At 47.9% G+C, this 26,885-nt stretch overlaps 1 protein-coding gene across 1 annotated transcript in view; it reads right to left on the bottom strand.

Annotated features, from left to right (window-relative positions):
- LOC140411467 (adhesion G-protein coupled receptor F2-like) overlaps positions 1 to 26,885 on the bottom strand; it is a gene marked incomplete at its 3' end in the record, with an annotated part of 138,317 nt that overhangs the window by 8,987 nt on the left and 102,445 nt on the right. The window contains exon 10 of the mRNA XM_072500564.1: positions 895 to 2,280. Within this exon, the coding sequence (XP_072356665.1) occupies positions 895 to 2,280 (1,386 nt within the window). The remainder of the gene's footprint in view (positions 1 to 894; positions 2,281 to 26,885) is intronic.

The following is a 26,885-nucleotide window of genomic DNA, read 5'->3' as shown; positions in this document are numbered from 1 at the left end:
GATGAAGTGGGGGGGAGCCCTAGCAGGGGATATTAAGCAAGAGGAGATGGTGGGAGGGGAGGTGGAGACCAAGGCGTGGGTGGAGTCCTTATGGAGGGTGAACACGTCCCTGTTATGTGTGAGGTTAAGCCTCATCCAATTCAAGGTGGTAGATAGGGCTCATATGACGGTGGCGGGAATGAGTAAGTTCTTTGAGGGGGTAGAGGATGGGTGTGGGCGGTGTGCGGTGGGGCCCTCGAATCATGTCCATGTGTTCAGGGCGTGTCCAAGATGGAGGTGGTTCTCGGAAGTGCTGTCTGAAGTACTGGGTGTGGAGGTGGCCCCGAGACCAGAGGTGGTAATATTTGGGGTGTCGGAAGACCCAAGGGTTCATGGTCATGAGAGACGCCAATGTTTTCCTCTCTGAAAGCCCCGAGACGGATTTTGCTCGGGTGATGGGACTAGAGTCGCCATAAGCGGGGTGTGGGTGAGTGATCTGTCGAATTCCTGAGGCTGGAGAAGGTTACGTTCATCTTGATGGGGTCGGCAGTTGGGTTCACCTCGAGGTGGAAGCCATTCATTGATTTCTTCAGGTAGGTTTGAGGGGGCAGCAAGGGTGGGGGGGGCAAGGGGGTTAAAATGGGGAAGGCGGGATGTTGGTGTCAGGGGAGCAGGAGGGAGGGAGTGGGTGTAGGTTGTTTATTGAATTGCTATTTTATTCAATTGCTTGTAGATATTCTGTCTGTATATATGAAAATGTCTTGAATAGAAATATTTTTTTAAAAGGAATGATCTATGACATATTTAATGCATGGAACATGCCTCTCTGGTGATAATTACTTTACATGAACTTGACTGCATTAAATATGAGTTAACTATAAACAGTTAGAAGTTAAAAGTATAGGTTAAACATACCTGAAAAGCATTGAGAATTGTGAAGATATAATGGAAAACCTTAGAAGAATCCTTTTGAAAAGTTGGTATTCCAAATGCCCAGGTGAGGCCGAGGATTGGGGTTAGCACAGCAATGCTTCTCACAACTTGTTTGAATGTTTTTCTCTCCTGATTATTGCTTCTGGATCTGTCCCCGATTGTTGGTCGTAACAGCTTAAATATGACTACAATCAGAACAATGAGGTTGATTGCGATTATAACCAGTGCAGGTACAACAAATGCAAGTAAAGGGTATTCTTTCTCCCAGCCGAGCCAACAGGCATCTTCTCTGGTGTAACTGTTTCTTGGATAGGTAACACCGATTGTGATGACAGAGATTATTAATGGACATAGGTAACCAATACTAAATGATATTCCCATCATAACTGACTTACTGAGGTCATGGAACAGGAAAAGCAAACGATACACAAGTAGAAGGCCCAGGGTTAACATCCAAAAAAATAAGGCAAGATAGAAAAAGTGAATGAAGAAAGTAGCAGCTGTGCAAGCCCTTGTTCCTGGATCTACAGCTGAAGCCACAACGAACCATATATCAGCTACCAGGAGATTTACCGCAATGTTCAGAATTCCAAGATGGCGAATGTAAGAGGTCTTATTTTTGGTCACATGCTTCCATACTATGCCCTCTATAGTAATCGTGATTAATAAGCATCCAATTGAAACAGCAACTCCGATTATAGTTATATACCCCAAAGCTGGGTCGTCTATTGAATCAGGAGACATTAACATCGAAAAAGAGGTCAAATGCTCACAGTTACATATGATATTTTCCCCCTTAATTTCACGTTTACAGCCAGCGTCATTCCATTTACCATTGCCACTAAAATCCCAAAATGCACACACGGCAGTGTTCAGATCAAACGTGCGATTTCTTCGTGAGAAGGTCAAGTTGATGTTAACAGGGTTCTTAACATTTAATGTTATTGTCACAACAAGACCATTAATAAAAAGGTTTCCACCGAAGGTTGTGTTATTGGGTAAAATATCAATCCATGTTGGATATGCAATTGTGATGACTGTGGCATCTGGTGTATCCTCAAATTCTTCAGAGGAAATTAATATATTCGCACTTAAATTGGCATATTCCTTGATGGGAAAATTAGCAAAGGTTTCATTAATAGAGAAGTTATTGTTCTTACGAAACATTCTAGCAGCTCGGAGCTCAAGATTCTCTTCTTTGATGTTTAAAGTGTCATTCTGCAGAACGAGGCGAGTATTAAAATTTTCCACTGACTGTAATAATTGAGAACTAGGATTGGGATCATTTTCATTTTGTGTGTTTGTGAGAATTTTCCATGTATCGAAAGATAGAAAAGAGATAACTGCACTTATAGTTTCCAAGAAATTCTGTAAAACACAAAATAAAGCTTTATTAATCAAATATTCAATTTCAAATTCAAAGAAATTGCCAAAGATACAGGCTTGAACGTTGAACATGCAAAACTGATATGCAGCAAAAGAGGAAGTTGGTCAACTGAGCCTGTCCCATACTCACGACAGAGCTTTGCTCTCTCCCCAAAGCACGTTCTGAGGTGTAGGGGGGTGGGGGGGAATGCTTCTAAAGACATTCCCTACCCTCCCACCCCCAGGGCCCCGGGACATGCTTTTAGCACAGGCTTTTAGCTATTTAACACAGGACTAAATAGCTTTTAGCTATTTAGCTATTTAGCACAGGGCTAAATCGCTGGCTTTGAAAGCAGACCGAGGCAGGCCAGCAGCATGGTTCGATTCCCGTAACAGCCTCCCCGAACAGGCGCTGGAATGTGGCGACTAGGGGCTTTTCACAGTAACTTCATTTGAAGCCTACTTGTGACAATAAGCGATTTTCATTTCTTTCATTTTCATTTCTTAAAGGTCCTGGGACTTATTCCAGGCAGAGTAGTGCAGTACCGCTTCTGGCCACTATGGAGCTTTGCCTGGCCAGGTTAAAGAGCTTTTGGTCAATCTGATTGGCCGTCAGCTCTCACAAGGTGTGGAACCTCCTTCCAAGGGCAGTCGATGTCCTGCCCAATCAATGCTCAACTGATCATTAAATCACAGGGCGACTTAGTGAGTTGGCCGCGGTGCATTATACACGGACTCTTGGGATGGCGAACACCGATTTCTCGCCATCCTCAAGATTCAAAACATGAAGCTTGAAGAAACATTCATAGCCCCATCTTCCCTGCATAGCCATACACATCTCCCAAAAAGCCACAGAAAATCAGACCCAAAAACGCAAAATCAAATTTGGAAAGTTTCTCTTCAAACCCCTCAGAGAATCAAAAACAGGTCAGCAGGTAACATTGACTCAGTTAACTGTAAATCCATTGACGTTCTTTACAGTGTAGTTTCTGCCTTTGCCATAAAACAATGGAGCTCCCTATTGAAGGCTTGTAGAAAAATCAGCATCCACCTCACAACACAGCAATTAATTCCAGAAGCTCAGTACCCTCTGTGGAAAGAGTCACCTAATAAGGTGGCATGGTACCACAGTGGTTAGCACAGTTGCTTCACAGCTCCAGGATCCCAGGTTCAATTCCCAGCTTCGGTCATTGTGCGCAGTTAGCAGTTCTCCCCGTGTCTGCGTGGGTTTCCTCTGGGTGCTCTGGTATCCTCCCACAATCCAAAGATGTGCGGGTTAGATGAATTGGCCATGCTAAATTGCCCTAAGAGTCCAAAAAGGTTAAGTGAGGTTACTGGGTTACGGCGGTGGAGGCGTGGGCTTGAGTAGTGTGCTCTTTTCAAGGGCCGGTGCAGACTCGATGGGCCGAATGGCCTCCTTCTGCACTGTAAATTCTATGAATATCTTGACTATACCTACGATGTGTCATTCAAGTGCATGTCTCCATGTTCTCCCCCAATCTGTCAAACTATAAAAGTCTATCAATACTCACGCAATATGATTCCTTTATTGTTTCATAAAATGTTACATAAGAAATGAGTTGGAGTAGATCCAATTCGTCCTCTGAGTCTGCTCCTCCATTCAATATGATCATAGTTGATCTTCTGCCTCAACCCCATATTCTCGCATTATACTCATTTTCCTTAGCTTCCTTAATACACAACAATCTCACAAACTCTGTCTTAATTATACTCCGTGACTAAAGATCCATTTCCCCTGGGTTCAAGAATTCCAAATTTCACATTCTCTGACAGAAGAACTTTCTCCTCATCTCAGTCCCAAATGGCTACTCCTTAATTTGACACTGTCACCCTCATGTTCTAGATTCTCTAATGAGGGGAAACATTTTCTCAGCATTTACCCTTGGAATACCATGGGTGGGATTCTCAGCCGGTGTGATTCTCCATTTTGCCGGCGCCCGGGGGTTTCCCAACGAGTGGGGCTGCCTCACAATGAGAAACCCCATTGACCGGCTGGCGTAATGGAGAATCCCGCTGGCGGGTTGGGGCAGAAGTGTGGCATGGCGGGGCGGAGAATCCCTCCCCATATGTTTCAATTAGAGCACCTATTATTCTTCCAAAATCCTGGGAACATAGGCCTTATCGCGTCAATCTCGCCTCATAAGACAATGCCTACGTCCAGGAACTAGTCTATGCACTTCATTTGAATGGCCTCAACAATGACCTTTATAACTCCCTGCAGGTCTATGCAGCTCTGATGTAAATAAACCCTGATCTTTAAGACAACCTGAGTAATTAACAGTCTGATTATTAAGACAACCTAAGTAATTAGTGCTGTCTTAAGTGCAGCTGGAGTTTGGTGAAACAGGGAGGAGGTTATCATTCCCCTCTTTTCTCTGACTGATGAGTAGGTTTAGTGTTTACTTTTATTTTAAAGAACAGGAGTAAAGTCTTAGGGAATTTGTAGCATGAGGGGAAAGAGGGAATTTAAGTAACAATTTATAGTACAGAGCACCAGGAGTCACAGAGAAAGAGTGAATCTGGTGAGCAACAACTGAGCAGAGCAGCGGGAATTTTTTTAAGGAGTAACCCAACATACATTCACTCAGTCCAGAGGTGGAGCTCCTGAGGTGACACCAAGATTTGAAAGTGATGTGGGGCAAGTTGAGATTGCTGATTCAGTGAGTACAGACATTAAGTATTTATTCTACTATTATCGCTTATAGTTCAGAACGTTTTGTGGTTTATAGTTTGGAAGGGCTATATTCTGTATTAATAAGGTCAAGGGAAGAAGGGCCCGAAAGTACTTAATATGATCTGATTTTAAGAGTCCTTTATCTGATTTTAAGAGTCCTTTAAAGTTTTAATTCTAGGAAGTCATGGCAGGAGAACATAGGCGTGGTTTTCTCCGCCTGCTCTATTTGGGAATCCAGAAACATTTCCAGCATCCGGGGCCAACATGGATGCAGGAGATGTTTCCAGCTGCAGCTCCTGGAAGCCTGGGTTTCGGAGGTGGATCAGCAGCTAGGAACACTGTGGAGCATTGATGCACTATTACGACGAGACGAGTGTAGAGAGTAATCAAGGCTTTATTAAACAGAGATGTGTTGCCTCCTACAGCTGCTGCCAAAATGGCTGCAGCTCGGTGAGCACACACATTTATACTCTGCCTACTGGGCGGAGCCAGCAAGACTGTGTCTTGGTGGCCGTCGGCGTACTGCGGGTTTGCATGGAGGAGCTGTACCCTCTCGACCAACAGGTCTGCCTCGTGGAGCCGTACGTGCTTGCGGAGGAGAACGGGTCCTGGAGCTGCCAGCCATGTTGGGAGCGAAACCCTGGAGGTGGACTTCCTAGGGAAGGCAAGGAGACGTTCATGGGGGGTTGCATTAGTCGCAGTAGCAATTGGATGGAGTGGAGGGCGTCGGGGATGTCCTCCTGCCAGCGGGAGACCGGGAGATTTTTAAATCGTAGGGCCAGCAGGACGGCCTTCCAGACCGACCCATTGTCCCTCTCCACCTGCCCATTTCCCCGGGGGTTGTAGCTGGTCATCCTGCTCGAGGCAATGCCCTCATCCTTGGCTATGTGCTGAGCAGGAATTGACGCAGCTCATCACTCATAAAGGAGGATCCCCGGTCGCTGTGGACGTAAGCGGGGAAACCGAACAGAGTGAAGATGCTATTGAGGGCTTTGATGACTGTGGCGGATGTCATATCGGGGCATGGAATGGCGAAGGGGAATCTGGAGTATTCGTCGACCACATTAAGGGAGTACGTGTTTCGGTTGGAGGAGGGGAGGGGCTCTTTGAAATCCATGCTGAGGTTTTGAAAGGGACAGGAGGCCTTCACCAGGTGCGCCCGGTCTGGCCGGTAGAAGTGCGGTTTGCACTCCGCGCAGAGTGACCATCCTGACTTCCGCAATGGAGTAGGGTAGGTTGCGGGCCTTTATGAAGTGAAAGAACCAGGTGATCCCTGGGTGACAGAGACCATCGTGTAGGGCCCGGAGTCGGTCCACTTGTGCGCTGGCACATGTACCTCGGATGCAGGAGATGGGGCACCAGGGGGCTCGTTGAGCTTACCAGGACGATACCAAATCTCGTAATTGTAGGTGGAGAGCTCGATCCTCCACCTCAATGTTTTATCATTTTTGATCTTGCCCCGCTGTGTGTTATTGAACATGAAGGCAACCGACCTTTGGTCAGTGAGGAGAGTGAATCTCCTGCTGGCCAGGTAATGCCTCCAATGCTGCACAGCTTCAAGGGTGGCTTGGGCCTCCTTTTCGACACAGGAGTGCCGCATTTCGGAGGCATGGAGTGTGCGGGAAAAGAATGCCACAGGTCTGCCTGCCTGGTTGCGGGTGGCGGCTGGAGTGACGTCTGATGCAGCTAGAGTGACGTCTGATGCATCGCTCTCGACTTGAAAGGGGAGGGTCTCGTCGACCGCGTGCATCGCGGCCTTGGCGATGTCGGCCTTGATACGGTTGAAGGCCTGGTGAGCCTCGGCCGTTAGGGGGAAAACTGTGGAGTGAATGAGTGGGGGGGCCTTGTCCGCATAGTTAGGGACCCACTGGGCATAGTATGAGAAGAACCCCAGACCTCGTTTGAGGGCCTTGGGGCAGTGGGGGAGTTCCATGAGGAAACGCATGCAATCGGGGTCGGGCCCTAGAACTCCATTTTGCACCACATAGCCAAGGATGGCTAAGCGGTTGGTGCTGAACACGCACTTCTCTATGTTATACGTTAGGTTCAGGAGTTTGGCGGTGTGGAGGAATTTGGAAAGGTTAGCGTCGGGGTCCTGCTGGTCGTGGCCACAGATGGTGACGTCGTTATCCAGGTACAGGAAGGTGGCCCGCAATCCGTACCGGTCTACCATTCGGTCCATCTCCCGTTGGAAGACCGAGACCCCATTAGTGACGCCGAAGGGAACCCTAAGGAAGTGGTAAAGGCGGCCGTCTGCTTCAAACGCAGTGTATTGGTGGTCTGCCTTGCTGATGGGGAGCTGGTGGTAGGCAGATTTCAGGTCCACTGTAGAGAAGACCCGGTACTGTGCAATCTGATTGGCCATATCAGATATGCGTGGGAGGGGGTACGCGCCAAGCTGCGTGTACCGATTGATGGTCTGACTGTAGTCAATGACCATCCTGTGTTTCTCCCCAGTCTGTACAGCTGGCACTTGGGCTCTCCAGGGGCTGTTGCTGGCTTCAATGATGCCTTCCCGCAGTAGCCGCTGGACCTCCGACCTGATGAAGGTCCTGTCCTGGGCACTGTACCGTCTGCTCCTGGTGGCAACGGGTTTGCAATCCGGGGTGAGGTTCGCAAACAGGGAAGGTGGGTCAACCTTAAGGGTCTTGAGGCCGCATATGGTAAGGGGTGGTAGGGGCCCGCCGAATTTCAGAGTTAGACTTTGGAGGTTGCACTAGAAGTCCAGGCCAAGTAGCAAGGCAGCGCAGAGGTTGGGGAGGACATAGTGCTGGAAGTTGCTGAACTCTGTGCCCTGGATGGTGAGGGTGGCGGTGCAGTACCCCGGATCTCTACGGAGTGCGATTCGGAGGCCAGGGAGATTCGTTGGGTAATGGGGTGTATTGTGAGGGAGCAGCACCGTATCGGTGTGGATGAAGCTCTCCGTGCTCCTGGAGTCGATAAGGCAAGGTGTCTTGTGGCCATCGACTTTCACCGTCGTTGCGGTTGCGAGGTTGCGTGGCCGGGACTAGTCGAGCGTGATGGAGGCGAGCGGTGGCTGGTGTTGGTGGGCCCCGGGCTGGTCGGCGGCGGTTGCGGGTGATGAGTGGCCCGATGAGGTGCCCGACGAGCAGGGGTCCTGAGGCGCCGTCCAAAATGGCGGCGAAGATGGCGGCGCCCACGGGGGGCACGTGGCGGGCGGCGTTAAATATGGCGCCGCCCATGGGCTGCATGAGGTCTGATGGGGTGGAAGATGGCGGCACCCACGGGCTGCACGTGGGTTGCGGGGGTGAAAATGGCGGCACCCATGGGTCGCACGTGGGGGGTGCAGGAACAATGGGGGGCTGGTTACAGCGGCGATCGACCGGGCCTGGCACACCACAGCGAAATGTCCTTTCTTCCCACAGGCCTTGCAGAGTGCGCTGGCGGGGGTGCTTTGCCTGCCCGCAGAAATAGCACTTGGGCTGGCTGGCTGCTGCGCGGCGCAGGCTTGGGTTTGGCTGGTGGCGGTCGCTGGTGGGATCCACGATGTCCAGGATGGGGTCGCCGTGCAGTCGGGGGCGTGCGCTTGTACATTACGGGAGGCTATCATTAGCGAGGTTGTGAGTTTCTAGATCGCTGCGAGGTCGAGCATACCCCCCTTCTAAGAGGCGCTGGTGGATGTACGCCAACCCTATGCCCGTAACGAAACGTCCCTGATTAGGAGTTCAGAATGTTCAACGGCCGAAACTGCTGGCAATCGCAGTTCCTCACCAGAGCGTGCAGGGCACGCCAGAAATCTTCCAATGACTCACCGGGGAGTTGTTGCCGTGTGGACAGGAGGTGCCTGGCGTAGAATTTGTTGATCGGCCGTGTGTAGTTCTCTTTCAGAAGCGCCATGGCCTCAGTGTAGTTGGATGCGTCCCGGATAACAGGAAAAATATCGGAGCTCAACTGTGTGTACAGGATCCGTAGTTTCTGTGTCTCTGAGCATTAATAAATTGATGCACTATCAATTACGACGAGACGAGAGTAGAGAGTAATCGAGGCTTTATTACGCAGAGATGTGTTGCCTCCTACAGATGCTGCCGAAATGGCTGCAGCTCAGTGAGCACACACATTTATACTCCGCCTACTGGGTGGAGCCAGCCGGCAGGGATCTACCCCCATACCTGTAGTACAGGAGCCTTACAGTATTACATCTCATATGTGTACTATATACAACAGTGGTGACTACCACACTTAGCTGTAGAGTATGATGACAGACGGCAGCTTTAATGGCTGGAAACCAGTGTCCAGTGGCATCCCGCTGGCTCCCTTATTATTTTTAATTTATATAAACAACATAGATAACTATGTGCATGTGTGTGTGTGTGCGGGGGAAGTTGGTGTGTGGGGGGGGGGGGTGGTAGGATCAGTAAGTTTGTGGATGTCACAGAGATAGGCAGGGTGGTTAACAGTGAGGTTGAGTGTCTTGAATTACAGGAAGATATAGACGGGATAGTCAAATGGGCAGAAAAGTGGCAGATGGAATTTAACCCTTAAAAGTGAGAGGTGATACATTTTCATAATAATGTGACAAGGAAGTATTCTATGAATGTTTGATACTGGGAAGTTCCAAGGAACAAAGGGAGTTTAGTGTGTTTGTCCATAGGCCACCAAACGCAGAGGGCAGGTTAATAGGGTGGTGAAAAAGGCACATGGGACACTTGCCTTTATCAATCGAGGTATAGATTACAAAAGCAGGGAGATCATGTTGGAGTTGTATGGAACTTTGGTGAGGCCACAGCAGGAGTATTGTGTAATTCTGGTCACCACATTATAGGAAGGGTGTGATTGCACAGGACGGTTTGTAGTGGCGATTCACCAGGATTTTGCTAGGATGAAACGCTTAAGTTATGAAGAGAGGCTTGATAGGCTTGGGTTATTTTCACTGGAACAGAGAAAACTAAGGGGCGACCTGATCAAGGTGTACTAGATTACTAGAGGCATAGACAGGGTGGATAGGGAGCATTAGTTCCCCTTCGTTGAAGGGACAGTTACGAGGGGGTCACAAGTTCAAGGTAAGAGGCAGGAGGTTTAGGGGGGGATTTGAGGAAAAACTTTCTTACCCAGAGGGAGGTGACGGTCTGGAATTCACTACCTGGGAGGGTGATAGAGGCAGGGTGCCTCACATCCTTTATAAAGTACCTGGATGAGCACTTGCCACTTCATAACATTCAAGGCTATGGGCCAAGTGCTGGCAAATGGTATTAGATTGGCAGGTCAGGTGTTTTTCATGTGTCGGTGCAGACTCAATGGGCCGAAGGCCTCTTCTGCACTGTGTGATTCTGTGAAAACAGCAGTATCACCCAATCTCCCTATTTAATTCACATTTTATGTTTGCAAATGTCAAATTTCCATTTTTCATGAAGTTGTAGACTAATGGAACAGTTTGATGGAAAATTGGAAATGTCAGAATTCCATATTATTTCAAACAGGTGTATATGGGTAAATGCATCACTTTGCAGCTTCTCAGGGATCTTCATTTGAAAGGCACACTGGTTGGAGAATTGGGATTAAAGTGTTGTAGTTGTATATCTGAAGCATGTCCATTGAACCATGCTTCCCAGTCATTTCACTGATCCCAGACTATAATTTTATCGGGCATGATGACACTCACAAAATTTTACCAAGTTATTATTTTTATATTCTAGCTGGAAATTAATGAGCTATTTGTTCATTTGATTGTTCACAACTGAACTCTGTTGATCAATTATGGTTCAAGCCCATTAGGATAGAAAGATGTTGAAACCTAAGGCACCAATTCCAACCAAACATAAAGACTACAATGGTGGTGGTGAACCAATCACCTTGGTTTTGTCTGAAGATCTAACGCTGCCATTAGTTAATTACTGATAGCAAATTTCATATTCTAACCACTCTGTGTAAATTAGTTCCTCCTGAACCTCCGAACAAATGTTTTGGCGACCCTCATATCTATTGCCCTAATTTTAGTCTCCCCAATGCATTCTGGTACTTGGCCGGCAGGAATCATGAACAATAGAATATCTAGTTCTTGACTAGTTAAAATCTGTTTTTATAAAATAAATGCGTGGTTCAGATAACTATGAGAAATATATTACAAACTACTAATTATGATAAATTTTCCTAGAGCTACTGCAAGAATGGCACACCACTAACACGACTATGTCCTGACTCCTTGAGATATAAAGTCACATGGTAGTTCTACACTGCCACCTGCTGGTTGGAGGTCGTTTGCATTATTATTTACATGATTGCTTATGTATATCATCACATTCCCTTCCCTTTGGAAATGTAAACTATTTACAAACATGACTTTGTTTTACAATACAATACACACGATATGCATTATTCTTTTGATCATTCAAATAGTTACAGTCCATCACAAATTTAGGGGCTGGTTTAGCACAGTGGGCTAAAACAGTTGGCTTGTAATGCAGAACAAGACCAACAGCGCGGGTTCAATTCCCGTACTGGGCTCCCCAAACAGGTGCCGGAATGTGGCGATGAGGGGCTTCTTTTCACACTAATTTCATTGAAGCCTACTTGTGACAATAAGCTATTATATTCAATCTGTCTGGCTTTCTTCATCTTGGTCGACCTTCTAAGCATTGGTTGAACTTGTGAACGTGCTTTGTTTCCATTTGCTGTTACAGATGTTTCTTGCTGTTCTTTTTGAATTTGTGCATTTTTACTTTGTTCTGGCTCTATACGCTGAGGTGTCTCTTATTCCATTGTCCTTGGATTGCTGACATGTCTTCTTGTGATTCCATAACAATAGGTTGCTGAACCTTCAGCAAGGCTCTCCTGTTTCGCCTTTGGACTGTTCCGTCAACGGTGATGATTAGATATGAATGAGGACCTGCCTGCTGCAGTACTTTGGCATACTTCAACCAACCGTTTCCATCAGGATCTTCCTTCTGGACTGTGTCATCTGTTTGCAATGGTTGTAGCCTTCTTGTGGATTTGTCATAATACCTCTTCTCTTTTTTGAAAAATAAGTTTCCTCTCAAGTTTTTGATTAATTGGTTCCTTTGGCAATTTGTACAGAAGCTTCCGACACTGTGTATAGCTTTCCACCATTACTTGAATATCATGATTGATACCGGGCCAATACACTGTTTCCCTGGCTCTTCGCTTCCACTTTTCTATTCCCAAGTGCCCTTCTTGAATCTTTGTAAGAATTATTGACCTTAACAATTGTGGAATTACAATCCTTTGTTGTCGAAGCAAAAAACCATTGGCATCACTCAATTATGCTCTAACATTATAATAGTTGGAGCAGGATCCTTTAGGCCATCCCTCGTGGAGATATTTTATCACCTTTTGTAAGATTATATCTTTGGTCGTTTCATCCTTTATCCGTCTTGATTTGTCATCAGATACTGGAAGGGATTCTATTACAAGATTCAGGTGGACTTGCACATCCTCATCCATCTGGTGTACCTCTTTCATGCCTGTGGCACGAGATAGTGCATCAGTTACTACGCGATGTTTACCTGGCATGTAGGTAAGATCAAAATCGTACCTTTGTACGTTCATCATCATACGTTGTATCCGAGTTGACATCTCATTCAGATTTTAAAAAAAACTATTGCGACAAGTGGTCTGTGGTCATTTTCCACTAAGAATGTTGGTAGGCCATAAACGTAGTCATGGAATTTGGTTAGTCTATTTATTAAGCCTAAGCATTCGTTTTCAATTTGAGAATAACTTTGCTCTGTCTCATTGACCTGGAATCATAGGGAATTGGAAGCCAATTTTCATCATTGTCTTGTTCCAATACCATCACCCCCAAACCGTCTTTCGACGCATCTGTCGAGAATTTTGTCTTCTTTGTATGGTCAAAAGAGGTCAGCACTGGTGCTGTTGTCAATGTTTCCTGTAATGCTTGCCATTCCTATTCATGTCCATTGGACCACTGGAAAATGGTGTCTTGATGGTTTCTCTTAGGTATGAAGATTTTGCCACGAGATTAGGAATAAATTTCCAGCAACATTTATCAAACCTAACATCCTGAGTACTCCTTTTTTGTCAGTAGGACATGGCACATTCAAGATTCTTGGTCAGGTTGTATATCTTTTGCAGAATGTATCTCCCAACAACGTGATATTGTCGACATTAAACTGGCATTTGATTTTATTCAACTGCAAGCCATTCCTTTTGATGCTCTTCAGCACGGGGAAGCCTTTTGTCGTGCTCTTCTCATGTTGATCCCCAGATGATTACATCATCAACATATAACCTGACACCTGGAATTCCTTCCACGATGTGTTCCATTGCCCGATGGAAAACCTTCTGATGCAAAAATTATACCAAATGGCATCCTTAAAAAAACAGTATTGCCCGAATGGAGAGTTAAAAGTGTCCAGCTTTGTGCTCTCCTAATCCAACCGGAGTTGGCAAAAATCCTGTGATGCATCTAATTTGTGAAAACATGTTGCTCCTAACATCTCACATGTGATTTCTCCTCTCTTCAGAATCGGATAATGTTCTCTTTTGATGTTTAGGTTCAGATCTTTGGGGTCCATACAGATTCTTAGGTCGTTATTTCTTTTCTTAATGCAGACAATAGAGTTCACCCAATCTGTGGTTCTTCAATGCGTCTGATTACTCCCAAAGCCATCATTCTTTCTAGTTCAATCTTCAGTCTTTCTTCAATGGAACTGGTACACGTCTTGGTTGCACATTCCCTTTTAACTGGATTCGATACTTGAACGGTAAAGTGCCAAAGCCTTGAAATATTCCAAGAAATTCTTTCAGTATAGAATATACTGATGCATTTTGACTGGTTACAGCACAGTCGTCATTTAAACTCATTTAACTAGCTCAAGAGCTTCACATGCTTCCACTCCCAGTAAAGATTCACCTTCAGCCTCTGCAATGGAAAATCTCACTGTGTGAACTTTGTTCTTTACGTTTACGTCTAGCTTGCATGCTCCTGGAATAGTTATTTCATTTCCATTGCAGTCTTTCAGTAATACTGCTTTATTTAACGTTTGTGGTTTAATTCTCAGCTGTTTCAACTCTGACAAACTGGTACGACCTCAGCCCTCGCTCCCGTGTTGAGTTTGAAATTAAATAATGTTTCAATAATCATTAAAGGAACTGTCCAGTTACCTTTTGGAGTATTTGCATTTCCTTCACTGTTGCTGCAAATCGTCATCAAAGCTTTGTCTTCTTGCATGCCTGAGTATTCTTGTCCTCACTAGAAATTATGTCTATGAAGAATGTGTCTCCGAGGCTTATTTCATCAACCATGTTGATTGATTTTATTTTTTTATTGGAAAAGCATTATTTAGCAAAATGATTTTTGCCTTTGCATTTGGAGCAAAGTTTTCCAAACGCCGGACATTGCCATTGCAAATGTCTATTGCCAAATTGTTTGCATGAAATGGAGGTTTTGGTCGGTCACTTAAAATGGCCACCGGTGCTGGGACCATGTTTAGCATTAGGGTGCATCACACTAATGGCATTGGCGGCCTCTCCAATCTTCGCACCAAAATGCTTGAGATTTAGAGTGCTAATGTGCTGCGCAGCTAGCTCGCTGGCATGACAAATTTTAATGGCATAATCGAGCTGGAGTTCATTCTCCCTTAACAGCCTCTCCCATACCTTGTCGTTGCAAATCCAGAACACGCTTCGATCGCGGATCATCAACGCTTGCAATGTAGCAAAATTACATGACTGAGCATTCAATCGGCAGAATTGTTCAAAAAAACTATCAAACTATTCACCTGCCTTCTGGGCGTACATGCAAAAAATATAGCGCTCAAATGTTTCATTTTCTTTCGATGAGCAATGCCAATTGAATTGTTTTACAATTGCTATCCACCTCGCTATCAAAAATGAATGGATTAAATATTTCTAGTGCTTATGAACCTGCTACAGTGAGCAGCAATGCTATGCACCTCTCATCAGGCTGATCCTGCAGACCAAGGACTGCTATGCAACAGTGTGAATTGCTGTTTAAAAACATACCAATTCTCATCTACATAACCAGTGACTCATAGCTGGTGTGGTGCCTTCAGACCTTCCATCCTGGACTTCGAAGCCTAGCAGTGTGTTGAGTATAAGTTATGAGTTACCAGTAGTGAGATTAGTGGAAAATTATTTTCTTTTTTCTTCCAGCAGTTATCTGTAGCTGTTTGAAAGAGTGCCCCCGGGGGTGGTGCACGAAGATCAGACAGGGTTCGTAAAGGGGAGACAATTGAATGTCAACGTACGACGGCTATTGGGGGTGATAATGATACCCCCAGCAGAGGGGGAGGCAGAGATAGTGGCGACAATGGATGCAGAGAAGGCATTTGATAGGGTAGAGTGGGAGTATTTATGGGAGGTGCTGAGGAGATTTGGGTTTGGGGAGGGGTTTGTCAGCTGGGTTAAACTCCTCTATGGGTCCCCAATGGCAAGTGTAGTCACAAATCGGCAAAGATCGGAGTATTTTCGACTACATAGGGGAACAAGACAGGGGTGCCCTCTGTCCCCATTACTGTTCGCGCTGGCAATTGGACCACTGGCCATAGCGCTGAGAGACTCCAGGAAATGGAGAGGGGTGGTTAGAGGGGGAGAGGAACACCGAGTGTCACTCTACGCAGATGACTTACTGCTGTATGTGGCGGATCCAGTGGGGGGGATGACAGAGGTTATGCAGATATTGAGGGAGTTTGGAGATTTCTCGGGATATAGGCTTAACATGGGAAAGAGTGAGCTCTTCGTAATACACCCTGGGGACCAGAGTAGAGGGATAGATGGCCCACCGCTAAGGAGAGTGGAAAGAAACTTCCGATACCTGGGGATTCAGATAGCCAGGAGCTGGGGAACACTACACAGACTCAATCTGACTCGGCTGATGGAGCAAATGGAAGAGGATTTCAAAAGGTGGGATATGCAGCCGCTGTCACTGGTGGGCAGAGTGCAGGCGATTAAGATGATGGTCCTCCCGAGGTTCTTATTTGTGTTTCAATGTCTCCCTATATTGATCACTAAGGCCTTTTTCAAGAAAACAGATAGGAGCATTATGAGCTTCGTGTGGGCAGGGAAGGCCCCAAGGGTAAGGAGGGGGTTCCTGCAACGTAGCAGGGACAGAGGGGGACTGGCGTTGCCGAATTTGGGCGACTATTACTGGGCCGCCAATGTGGCGATGATCCGTAAGTGGATGATAGAGGGAGAGGGGGCGGCGTGGAAAAGGCTGGAGATGGCGTCCTGTAAAGGAACAAGCTTAAAAGCGCTGGTGGCGGCGCCACTACCGCTCTCCCCGAAAAGGTTTACCACGAACCCAATGGTGGCGGCAACACTGAGTATCTGGGGGCAATGGAGGCGACAGAGGAGTGTGTTGGGAGAAAATTTGGGGGACTATTACTGGGCCGCCAATGTGGCGATGATCCGTAAGTGGATGATAGAGGGAGAGGGGGTGGCGTGGAAAAGGCTGGAGATGGCGTCCTGTAAAGGAACAAGCTTAAAAGCGCTGGTGACGGTGCCACTACCGCTCTCCCCGAAAATGTTTACCATGAACCCAGTGGTGGCGGCAACACTAAGTATCTGGGGGCAATGGAGGCGACAGAGGGGTGTGTTGGGAGCCTCGGTGTGGTCCCCGATCAGGAACAACCATAGCTTTGCCCCAGGGAGGTTGGACGGAGGGTTCTAGAGCTGGCACCGGGCAGGAATTAGGAGAGTGGGAGACTTATTTATAGATGGGACGTTTGCGAGCTTGGGAGCGCTAGAGGAAAAGTACGAGCTGCCTCCGGGGAACATCTTTAGGTATATGCAGGTGAGGGCGCTTACGAGACAGCAGGCGAGGGAATTTCCGCTGCTCCCGACACAGGGGATCCAGGATAGAGTGCTTTCGGGGGTGTGGGTCGGGGAGGGCAAAGTGTCCGAAATATACCGGGAGATGAGAGAAGAGGGGGAGGAGCTGGTAGAAGAGCTGAAAGGACAATGGGAAGAAGAGCTCGGGGAGGGGATTGAGGAGGGTGTCATGATATTCAAACACACACATCATGATAGACACACCAACAGACAAATCAGAACACACAACACCACAACCAATGACAGAAAGATATAAAAGCACAGACACGACCCCCGGTGGTCAGTATTAGCTGCAGAGGAGGACCAGGACAGATCTGTTACCAAACACACTCAGGGAGACAGCACGTGCAGAGTATCCAGAACGAACTGTATTATAAGAGTTAAAATAAAATAGAGTTGTACCACATACAACTGTGTTGGCTCATCTGTGCACCAGAGCACCCAACACCACATGGTACAGGAGTGGATCGATACCTGCCGGCATACCTCCGTGTAGACAGACAACCAGCAGTGCCCAGGCAAAATGATAGAGCTCCCGGTTCCGCAGCCGCTCCAGTGATCTCCGCGAAAACTGGCGGCGATTCCGGCAATGGTTCGAATTGTTCCTGGTGGCAGCTGAACTCCAAGACCTGGATGATAGCGAAAAAATTGAATTTCTCCTCACCATCGCGGGTGCAAGGGCAAGAGAAATATTCACAAGGTTCAGGTTCTTCAGGAGGCAGCAAAGGTACGATTACCAGGCAGTCCTGGACAAATTCTCCAAGTACTGTGAAGAAAACGCAATCCAATCGGCAAGTAAAGGTAAGAAAAGCTGCAGTACTCACCTCGTGGCTGGGATCCCGGAGCCCGAATTCCCAGAGGCCGAAATCCCGGGCCTGAGAGAGGGCTGGGTCGAGGTCGGCAGCCATCTTGCTAAAGGTATCACGCTAGCACAGTTGCGCGAGCAGTGCGCAGAACCGGAAGTTTCGTTTGCGCATGCGCGCGATGCTGCGCATGCGCAGTCAAGAAAACGGCCATCGGTAAAGGAACAGCGATCTGAGCATGCGCAGTCGCTTCCTACGTGCTACATACCGAGCGTCAGGATGTCAGAGGCCCCAGACTGCACCAATTTAAAGGGGAAATGTCCCAAATCCAATTTAAAAGGGAAACGTCCCAAATCAAAAAAACAAAAATCTGTTAAAGCTGTAAAACAACCTTCCCTCACCTGGAATGACAGCACATTGCCGCAAATTGACCCAGGAGATGAATTTGACCTCCGAAGAACCCTCCGACAAGCAGTTACCTATGCACAAGCCGATGATTCCGACCTCGAATACTTCGATGACGATCTTTACAGTGTTTCCGGACCTCGCGAGCCCAATGATAGCTCCGTGGTCCTATACGACTATGACTCGGACGAACCTTTCGTGTTGCACATTGGCGGCTCCCACATTGAATCCGACGCAGATGCGGATTCATTTTTCGGATTTGAGGATCTTCAATCCAGCAGATATGACGTTCCAACTTATCAGTACCAGATGATGCTGCAGCCTGACATTAACAGACAGGGAGCGGTGCAAGCACACGGAGAGCGCCCTGCTGCCACACAGAGCGTGGTCCACGTCCCGCTCAACGTTCCCGACTCTATGAAAGAAGACATGCAAGACTCCAGAGCGCAGTCTTCGCATGAACCAGAAGTGACTCCAGTGTCACAAGCTTCCACAGCAAGCTCGTGGACAGACTCCACAATTGCAGAAATGCAAGACTCCAGAGCGCAGTCCTTGCACGGACAAGAAGTGACTCCAGTGTCACAAGCCTCCACAGAGAGCTCGTGGACAGCCTCCACGATAGAAGCAATGCAAGACTCCAGAGCGCAGTCCTTGCACGAACAAGAAGTGACTCCAGTGTCACAAGCCTCCACAGAGAGCTCGTGGACAGCCTCCACGATAGAAGCAACGCAAGACTCCAGAGCGCAGTCCTTGCACGAACAAGAAGTGACTCCAGTGTCACAAGCCTCCACAGAGAGCTTGTGGACAGACTCCACGATAGAAGCAACGCAAGACTCCAATGTGCAGTCCTTGCAGGAACAAGACCATGAGGGTCTAGCAACCTCTCCTGACCAACCAGCGGCAGACGATGCAAGTCTACCATGCTCCACTACACAGCAGCATGACCATGACGGTCTCTCATGCTACAATGAAGGGCACAGCGCTGAAGACTGTTCAAGCCCAACTGAAGACAAGCCAAAGGAATCGCCTCGTCCAAGCCCGAAGAAAACAGGTTTATGCGCTGACCTTCAGGATCATTATAGCCGAACAGAGATTAATAATGCTGCACGGCCACAGAAGGATGCTGAGGATTTGCTAACGAAATTTATTGAATGTTTAACTTGCAAGGAGCAGACTGAGAATTGCCAGTGTTTTAGTACGGATCGAAAAAATGGACAAGACATTGATCCTCAGGTAATGGAAATAACACAACCCGAATCATATCTACAGCAGGGACAAATGTCTCCCTTCAACACAACGCCGCAAAATCCCAACTTCGGAGACCAGCAGTTAGTCAGTAATGACTCTTCAAACCTTGAGGGGAATATTAATTGCATTGAACCTATACACACTCCACTGATAAATGAGCAGAACATTGGAGCAAGAATCCTGAGGACACCGACATCGAGTAGCCAGATAACGAATTTAAAACCCACAGCAGTTTCAAGTGAACCAAGTGTGCTTTCCACTAATGGTGAAGATGCAGATAAGGTCGACCCGATTATCCATTGTACCACACTAACCCCAGTGATTAAGCAGTTATGTATGGGGAGTATAATGTGGGCAATTGAGAACAGTAAAAGAGAGACTGTGACCATGCCAGTCCCAGCAAAATCAGACCCAGAGACCATGAAGGCATGTACATTAGACAAAGATACATATGAGGTACCTGAGAAGAAAAGTGAAACGGAATGTTCTTTGGAAAATAGTACAATGTCGATAGAAACATTGGATCCTATATTCGAGACCATACATATGGGAGAATTTGGGGGTAATAAACAAGGTTCTGCAATGTCTGGGGGAAGATTTAAAATTCCAAAGAAGAAAAGCCCAAATGAAGGACAACGGCAAGACAATGACAGTCCACCGACATGGTGTGCACCACCAGATGAAAACTCTGACAATTTACCCAACCCTAGTGAACAGCAAGCTGCTAATGAGGATCTATCCACGGGATGTGAGACGAGTGACGACAGCATCCCACTTCCCATGCAAAAGGTGCAAGGTGACAGACCTCGCCTAGTGCGTACCGAGGCACTCGACGATCACGGTGGGACCACTGACGACTGCGGTGGCGGCGCACCGCTTCCACCCTCGATGGCTCGACCCTCTCCACTGGTTGGTGCATTCCTGCATGTTCCGACTCCAGAAGTGCAGCTTCAGGGAATCTCGGCTGCCTCCAGTGAACCTGTTGGGACTCCGGACAGGGGGCATCGACGGAAGACAGACCGGACTTCAGATGGGGAGCAGCCAAGCGCCGACTCTGATTTGCGCACGCCAGACCTTGCTCCGGACGGGCGGTGTCGCGGCCTCGGTGATGGCACGCTCAGGGTGACGGCGGATGCCACGGCGACAGGGAATGGATCGCGTGGCAGTCCCACTGGGTCGGCAGTGGCAACCAGCACCGGTGGTCCAAGATGGACACACCAATTCGCGCCATCGCCAGACGTTGATGCGAGCAACAATTCTCTCTCCAAGGCGACATGCTTCGACGTTTCTCTGCGGAGTCGCCCGTCCGGCACAGCAGGTGGCCGGAACCAGCATGCACGGTCTCGGCCAACTTCCACATCTGGCACAGTCATCGCCTTGCATGATATTAGTGATGGTGCTACTTCGATGGCAACGACCCATCGGCTACAAGATGCCGTCCACCACAAGCATAAAAAGAAAAAAGACTCCACCTTGTTCCTGGCATGCAGGGCGGATGGATTGGTGCGTAGGCGCAATCAGCGAGCTTTGCGCCACCTTCCACGCTCGCAACCGAACCGTACGCACACGCCGGATCCTCCACTGGTTCCCAAGGATGACTTCGTGGAGATGCCACGGATCATGCCCCTTCCATCGCCACCAGAACCAAACCACAGCCAAGGCACCACTAACAAAGATGTTGAATGTTATATTTGCACGAATGAAAAAACCAAGCACTGCACGAAGTACAACAAATGGTAAAGTAGAGACTTCGGCAACAGCATCACCTCCAACAGTCCAAGGTGAACCAGTGTGACCTCAAAGCTCCACAGCTGAACCGGCTTGAGGACCAGCCCATTCTTGAGGCGGTCACCCATTAGACTGGACTTATAACGCTGTTCATACGTTCAAAAAGTCAAACACTTCTGTATTATAACCTGTTGTTGTTTATTGTTCCAGATATCGTCTGACCGGACCAATGTTCAAGTTTTTTTTCTCTCGCATCCAAGTTTTGTTATGGTACAACCTTGTTAGTGTGACGCACCCGACATCGCCCCATGTAAATAGTTACGTCATAAACACACGCTGTACACAACACACACACACACTCTTAGATGCACTCACGACACAATTGTATTTATAACCACGTAGGCACATATCTTTGTAAAAAGGGGGGATGTCATGATATTCAAACACACACATCATGATAGACACACCAACAGACAAATCAGAACACACAACACCACAACCAATGACAGAAAGATATAAAAGCACAGACACGACCCCCGGTGGTCAGTATTAGCTGCAGAGGAGGACCAGGACAGATCTGTTACCAAACACACTCAGGGAGACAGCACGTGCAGAGTATCCAGAACGAACTGTATTATAAGAGTTAAAATAAAATAGAGTTGTACCACATACAACTGTGTTGGCTCATCTGTGCACCAGAGCACCCAACACCACAGAGGGTTTGTGGGCTGGATAAACGATATGGCAGGGTTCATAAAACTGGAGCGGATGAAGTTTGCGCTGAGAGGATCGGCTCAGGGGTTCACCAGGCGGTGGCAACCGTTCCTCGACTACCTAGCGGAATGTTAAGGGGAAAATAGATAGCCAGCAGCAGCAGCCCGGGGGGGAGGGGGGTAAATTGTTTTTGTTCTAGATGGGGTGAAGGGGCGGGGGGGGGAGCACTATTTCGTGTTATTTTGTTAGTTCACTATTTTATTTCAACAATGTTATCTATCAGTTATCATGTTACCATTTTTGTTGATTTGTAAGGGGACAAATTGTGTTTGAAAATTTTAATAAAATATATTTTTTTTTAAAAAGAAAGAGTGCCCAGCATTCTGTGTTTAAAGTGTGACAAGTTAAACCATTTTGCCTCGCAATGCAGAGCAGAGATTATATTTCAACCAACAGCTGAATAAGGCGTTTGCAGCACCTAACAAGCAGTTTTCAGCATGAAACAAGATGAACATTTTCACAAATCTAAAAATAAAGATAAACTCAACATCATAGAAGATGAATTAGATTGCCTGAATACTATTGGCTGGGGACAATTGGATATCCCGAGTTTGAGCTCCCCCAATGGGGTGGGGGTGGGGGGAGGGCAGAGAAATTATTAGCAGTTTCATCTGCATAAATAGAGCTGACCAGTGTGGTACTAGCTTGAGAAGTGAAACAGTATGGAAGTGCTACTACTGCAGCTGTATATATGTAATTGTAAATAAAATTATTTCTTTCGACTCTATAAATGCCCCCGATGAGGGGGACAGCACAATAGCACAGTGGTTAGCACTGTTGTTTCACAACGCCAGGGACCTGGGTTCGATTCCCGGCTTTGGTCACTGTGCAGAGTCTGCGCGGAGTCTTTATGTTCTCCCCGTGTCTGCGGGTGCTTCAGTTTCCTCCCACAGTCCAAAGATGTGCAAATTAGGTGGATTAGTCATGCTAAATTGCCCCGTAGTGTCCAAAAGTTAGGTCGGGTTGCTGGGTTACGGGGATAGGATGGAGGTGTTGGCTTAGATAGGGTACTCTTTCAGGGGCCGGTATAGACTCGATGGGCTGAATGGCCTACTTCTGCACTGGAAATTCTATGAAACCCGTGCTGGATTCTTCGTGGTCCTCACAAAACTGGCGGCAAGGGTAAAAGTTGGATAACTGACTGCGCTGCTGAAGCTATCTCCTTGGACTTTTGTTGGATACAGGTTGGAAGTTTCTTTTTCTGTTGCACCATGCCTCCTGACGGACATTTGGATGTCTTTGATGCTGCGCTGGAAAGTTGGAACCAGTACGCACAATGGATGCGTTACTACTTCCGGGCAAAAATCAAAAATGAATGCCAGGTGGTCATTTTGCTAATCGCCTGTGGCCTGCATACATTTGGAGTGATTATAAGCCTTCCATACCCTGCCGTGCTTGACACTTTAACCCAACCCCATCCACGATCATCCAGCGTTACCAGTTTAACACGCAGAGAGGACCCCTGGAGAATCTCTTGCTGAGTTTCTATCCAGGCTACACAGGATTGCGGAGTACTGTGACTATGGTGAGACTTTGTCAGAAATGTTATGAGATCGTTTGGTTTGCAGCATCAACAACGTGGCCACCTAGAGGAAGTTGTTAGCTGAGCCGGCATTGACAAGCCATTCAGATAGTATTGTCCTGAGAGAGAGCAGAACGGGGAGTGCAGGAGCTACAGGGAATGGAGGTCCATGCCTTGGCGCACAACCTCTTCCTTCCAAGCATCCTTTCACACCCCTGGTGTATTTTGGGCGGGGTGGCATCAGGATCGAAGATGTGGGGACGGAGGACGACTGCCTGCATCTACATTGTGTGGCAGCTCAATGGTGGCCCCCATTAAGGTGAGGGTATGGGTCAATGGTCACCAGCTTGAGATGGAGTTGGACACTGGCGCAGCGGTCTCAGTGATTTTCCAGAAATCATTCGCCCACATCAAGCAGAGTTTACAGATCCTTACATTAACCGATACACAGACCAGGTTGGCCACCTATATAAGGGAACCATTGGACATTGCTGGAACTACGATGACCCCTGTTGCTAATGGACGCCAGGAGGGATGTTTCCCACTTATCGTGGTGCGCGGCCACGGGCCCAGCCTGTTGGGTCGGGAATGGTTGTGCCATTTGCAGCTGCAATGGCAGCACATTCCTCAAACGTGTTCTGGAGGTAGTAGGGTGATACCCAGAAGTATTCCAGCCCGGTTTGGTGAAGATAAAAGGGGCCCATAGCCTGTATTCAGGTTGACCCGGAAGCCACGCCTCTCTACTTCTGGACGTTCCAGGTGCCTTACGTCTTGCTTTAAAAAGTAGAAGCGGAGCTCACTCATTTGGAGTCTCTGGGTATTATCAGGCCCATCCGTTTCACCGACTGGGCAGCGCCAGTTGTACCGGTAATGAGGCCAGATGCCACAGTTCGCTTGTGCGGCGACTATAAACTTAGTGAATATGGCTTCCCGGCTCGACCGATATCCAATGCCCCGCATAGAAGATCTCTACGCGAAGCGTGCAGGCGGACTCTCATTCATGAAATTGGATACGAGTCACACCTACCTGCAGCTGGAGTTGGACCCTGCCTCACAGCCATATGTAACTATCAATACACATATGAGCATAAACGGTTTCCTTTTGGAGTGTCCTCTGCTTGCTCTATTTTTCAATGTGTCATGGAGAGCATCGAGAGGTTTGCCACGGGTCGCTGTTGACTTAGACGATGTTTTAATTATGGGAGTTTCGGAGCAGGAACATTTGGATAATTTGGAGGCTGCATCCGTTTACATCGTGCAAAGTGTGTCTTTCAGGTGAAGGAAGTGATCTACCTAAGTTATCAGATGGACCGCAAAGGTTTGCACCCCGTCGCGGAGAAAATGCACGCAATTCAATAGGCCGCCGCCCTGACAGACCCTTCGCATCTTCGTTATTTTCTATTACGGGAAGTTTCTCCCCAATCTGACAACTGTGCTGGCCCCATTGCACCTGCTGTTGAAGAAGAATCACACCTGGGTTTGGGGTCAGCCATAAGAAAATGCTTTTCGGCGGGTGAAGCAACAATTGTAGTCATCCAGGTTACTAACCCACTGTGAAACTGCAAATCCTTTGCTCGTCACGTGTGATGCATCCCTATATGGCATTGGAGCCGTCCTGTCCCACAAAATGGAGAACGGAGCCAAGCAGTCAATAGCTTTCACTTTCAGCACATTGACTACAGCGGAAAAGGAGTACACACAGATTGAAAAGGAGGGCCTGGCAGTGGTCTTTGCGGTATGTGTATGACCGCCACTTCACTATCTAGACTGATCATAAGCCTCTGCTGGGACTTTTCAGAGAGGATAAGCCCATTCCACCCAATGCTTCCACACATCCAGCGCTGGGCTTTGCTGCTCGCTGCCTACAGGTATTCTTTACCAGCGACCAGATAGCGAATACCGGTGCACTGACCCGATTGCCTTTGTCGACCGACCCCATGTTGACCCCCAGGACCAGTGAGGTGGGTGAAACCCTCAATTTTCTGGACTCCTTGCCTGTCACGGCATCACCGAACCGTGAGTGGACCCAGCCAGACCTAGTCCTATCAAAGGTTAAGCACATAGTCCTGTATGGTGGGCCGCATAGGCAGCTCCCAGTTGAGTTGTGGGCATTTTCCTCCAAACTGTCAGAATTTAGCATGGACGATGGTATTCTCTTGTGGGGGATGCGTGTAGTCGTCCAGATAACGGACAGGAGCTGAAACTACAGGACCTCCACAATGGTCATCCGGATGTGACCAAAATACAGATGTTGTCCTGGAGTTATGTCTGGTGGCCAGGCCTCGACACTGACATTGAGAATGTGGCCCAACACTGCTCCATTTGCCAAGAGCATCAGAAGCTTCTGCTGGTCATGTCCCTACATCATTGGGAATGGCCAGGGCGGCCTTGGGCTTGGGATTTTGCCGGCCCTTTTCAAGAATCCATGTTCCTTTTATTAATAGATGCCCAATCGAAATGGCTAGAGGTGCATAAGATGGGAGGGACAACGTCCCATGCAACGATTGAGAAGATGCATTTGTCTTTCAGCACACATGGCCTCCCCGAGGTGCTTGTCACAGACAATGGCAGTCTTTTCACAAGTGAGGAGTTTGCAGGGTTCATGAAGATGAGCGGCATACGCCATATCAGCACCATTCTGGGTTGGCAGAGCACGCAGTACAGACCTTCAAACTGGGTGTCAAGGAACAGTCTTCTGGGTGCTAGACTGGCTCATTTTTTTGTATTCTTATAGGACCACTCCACATGTAGTGACTGGAGTAGCTCCCGCAGAACTCCTAATGGGCCACAGACTTATACTCGCCTCAGCATGGTTTTCCCAGATATTGGCGCAGAAGTATGCCATACTCAGGAAAGGCAGGGGCTTGGCCCTTCTCGGCATCGGCTGATCCGGCAGTTTGCGCCCGGTGACCTGGTGTTTGTTCGGAATTTTGCTGGTGGTGCCCAGTGGGTCCCCGGCGTTATCTTTTGACGAACGGACCCAATCTCTTGCCAGGTACAAGCCCAGGGTGGTATTCAATGCAAGCATTTAGATTACGTTCGGTCCAGAAGGCCGCTTCTTCCACAGATTCCCCACCCCCGGAGATCACTTCTCCAGCCACAGCGACCACTGAATTCGGACACAGTGTAGGTTCATTCTCGGGATCTCCCTCTGGCGCCGCACTCGCTGCCTGCTCGGGTCATTGCAGAACCCCATGGCGCTACGGATGGCGAGGTGACGGAGGTTTTGGATTCCGACTCCGAGATGGACACACAGGACGCCTCCGATGGGGGAGTCCTCGATCCCACGGCCGTGTTACGCCGTTCATCTCAGAAGCGCAGTTCACCTTCTCATTACACGCACCCGATACAGCGCCTCATGTGAATGATGTCCAACCGAATGTAAAAGGAGCCCGACATCCTCCTTTGCCATGGTCTTTGGTAGATTCCTCGGACTTTGGGGTGGAGGGGTGTTCTAACCTGCCTGAATACTCTTGGCTGGGGACAATTGGGTATCCCGAGTATGAGCTTCCCCAATGAGGGTGGTGGGGTAGTTGGGGGGAGGGGGGGGGGGCTGGGTGGAGAAATCATTAACAGTTTCACCTGCATAAATAGAGCTGACCAGTGTGGTGCTAGCTAAAGAAGTGAAGCAGTAGGGAAGTGC

This window comes from Scyliorhinus torazame, chromosome 4, assembly GCF_047496885.1.
Source record: "Scyliorhinus torazame isolate Kashiwa2021f chromosome 4, sScyTor2.1, whole genome shotgun sequence".
Taxonomy (NCBI): domain Eukaryota; kingdom Metazoa; phylum Chordata; class Chondrichthyes; order Carcharhiniformes; family Scyliorhinidae; genus Scyliorhinus; species Scyliorhinus torazame.
The sequence above is the reverse complement of the archived record's forward strand: the minus strand, read 5'-3'. Positions and strand labels throughout refer to the sequence as shown.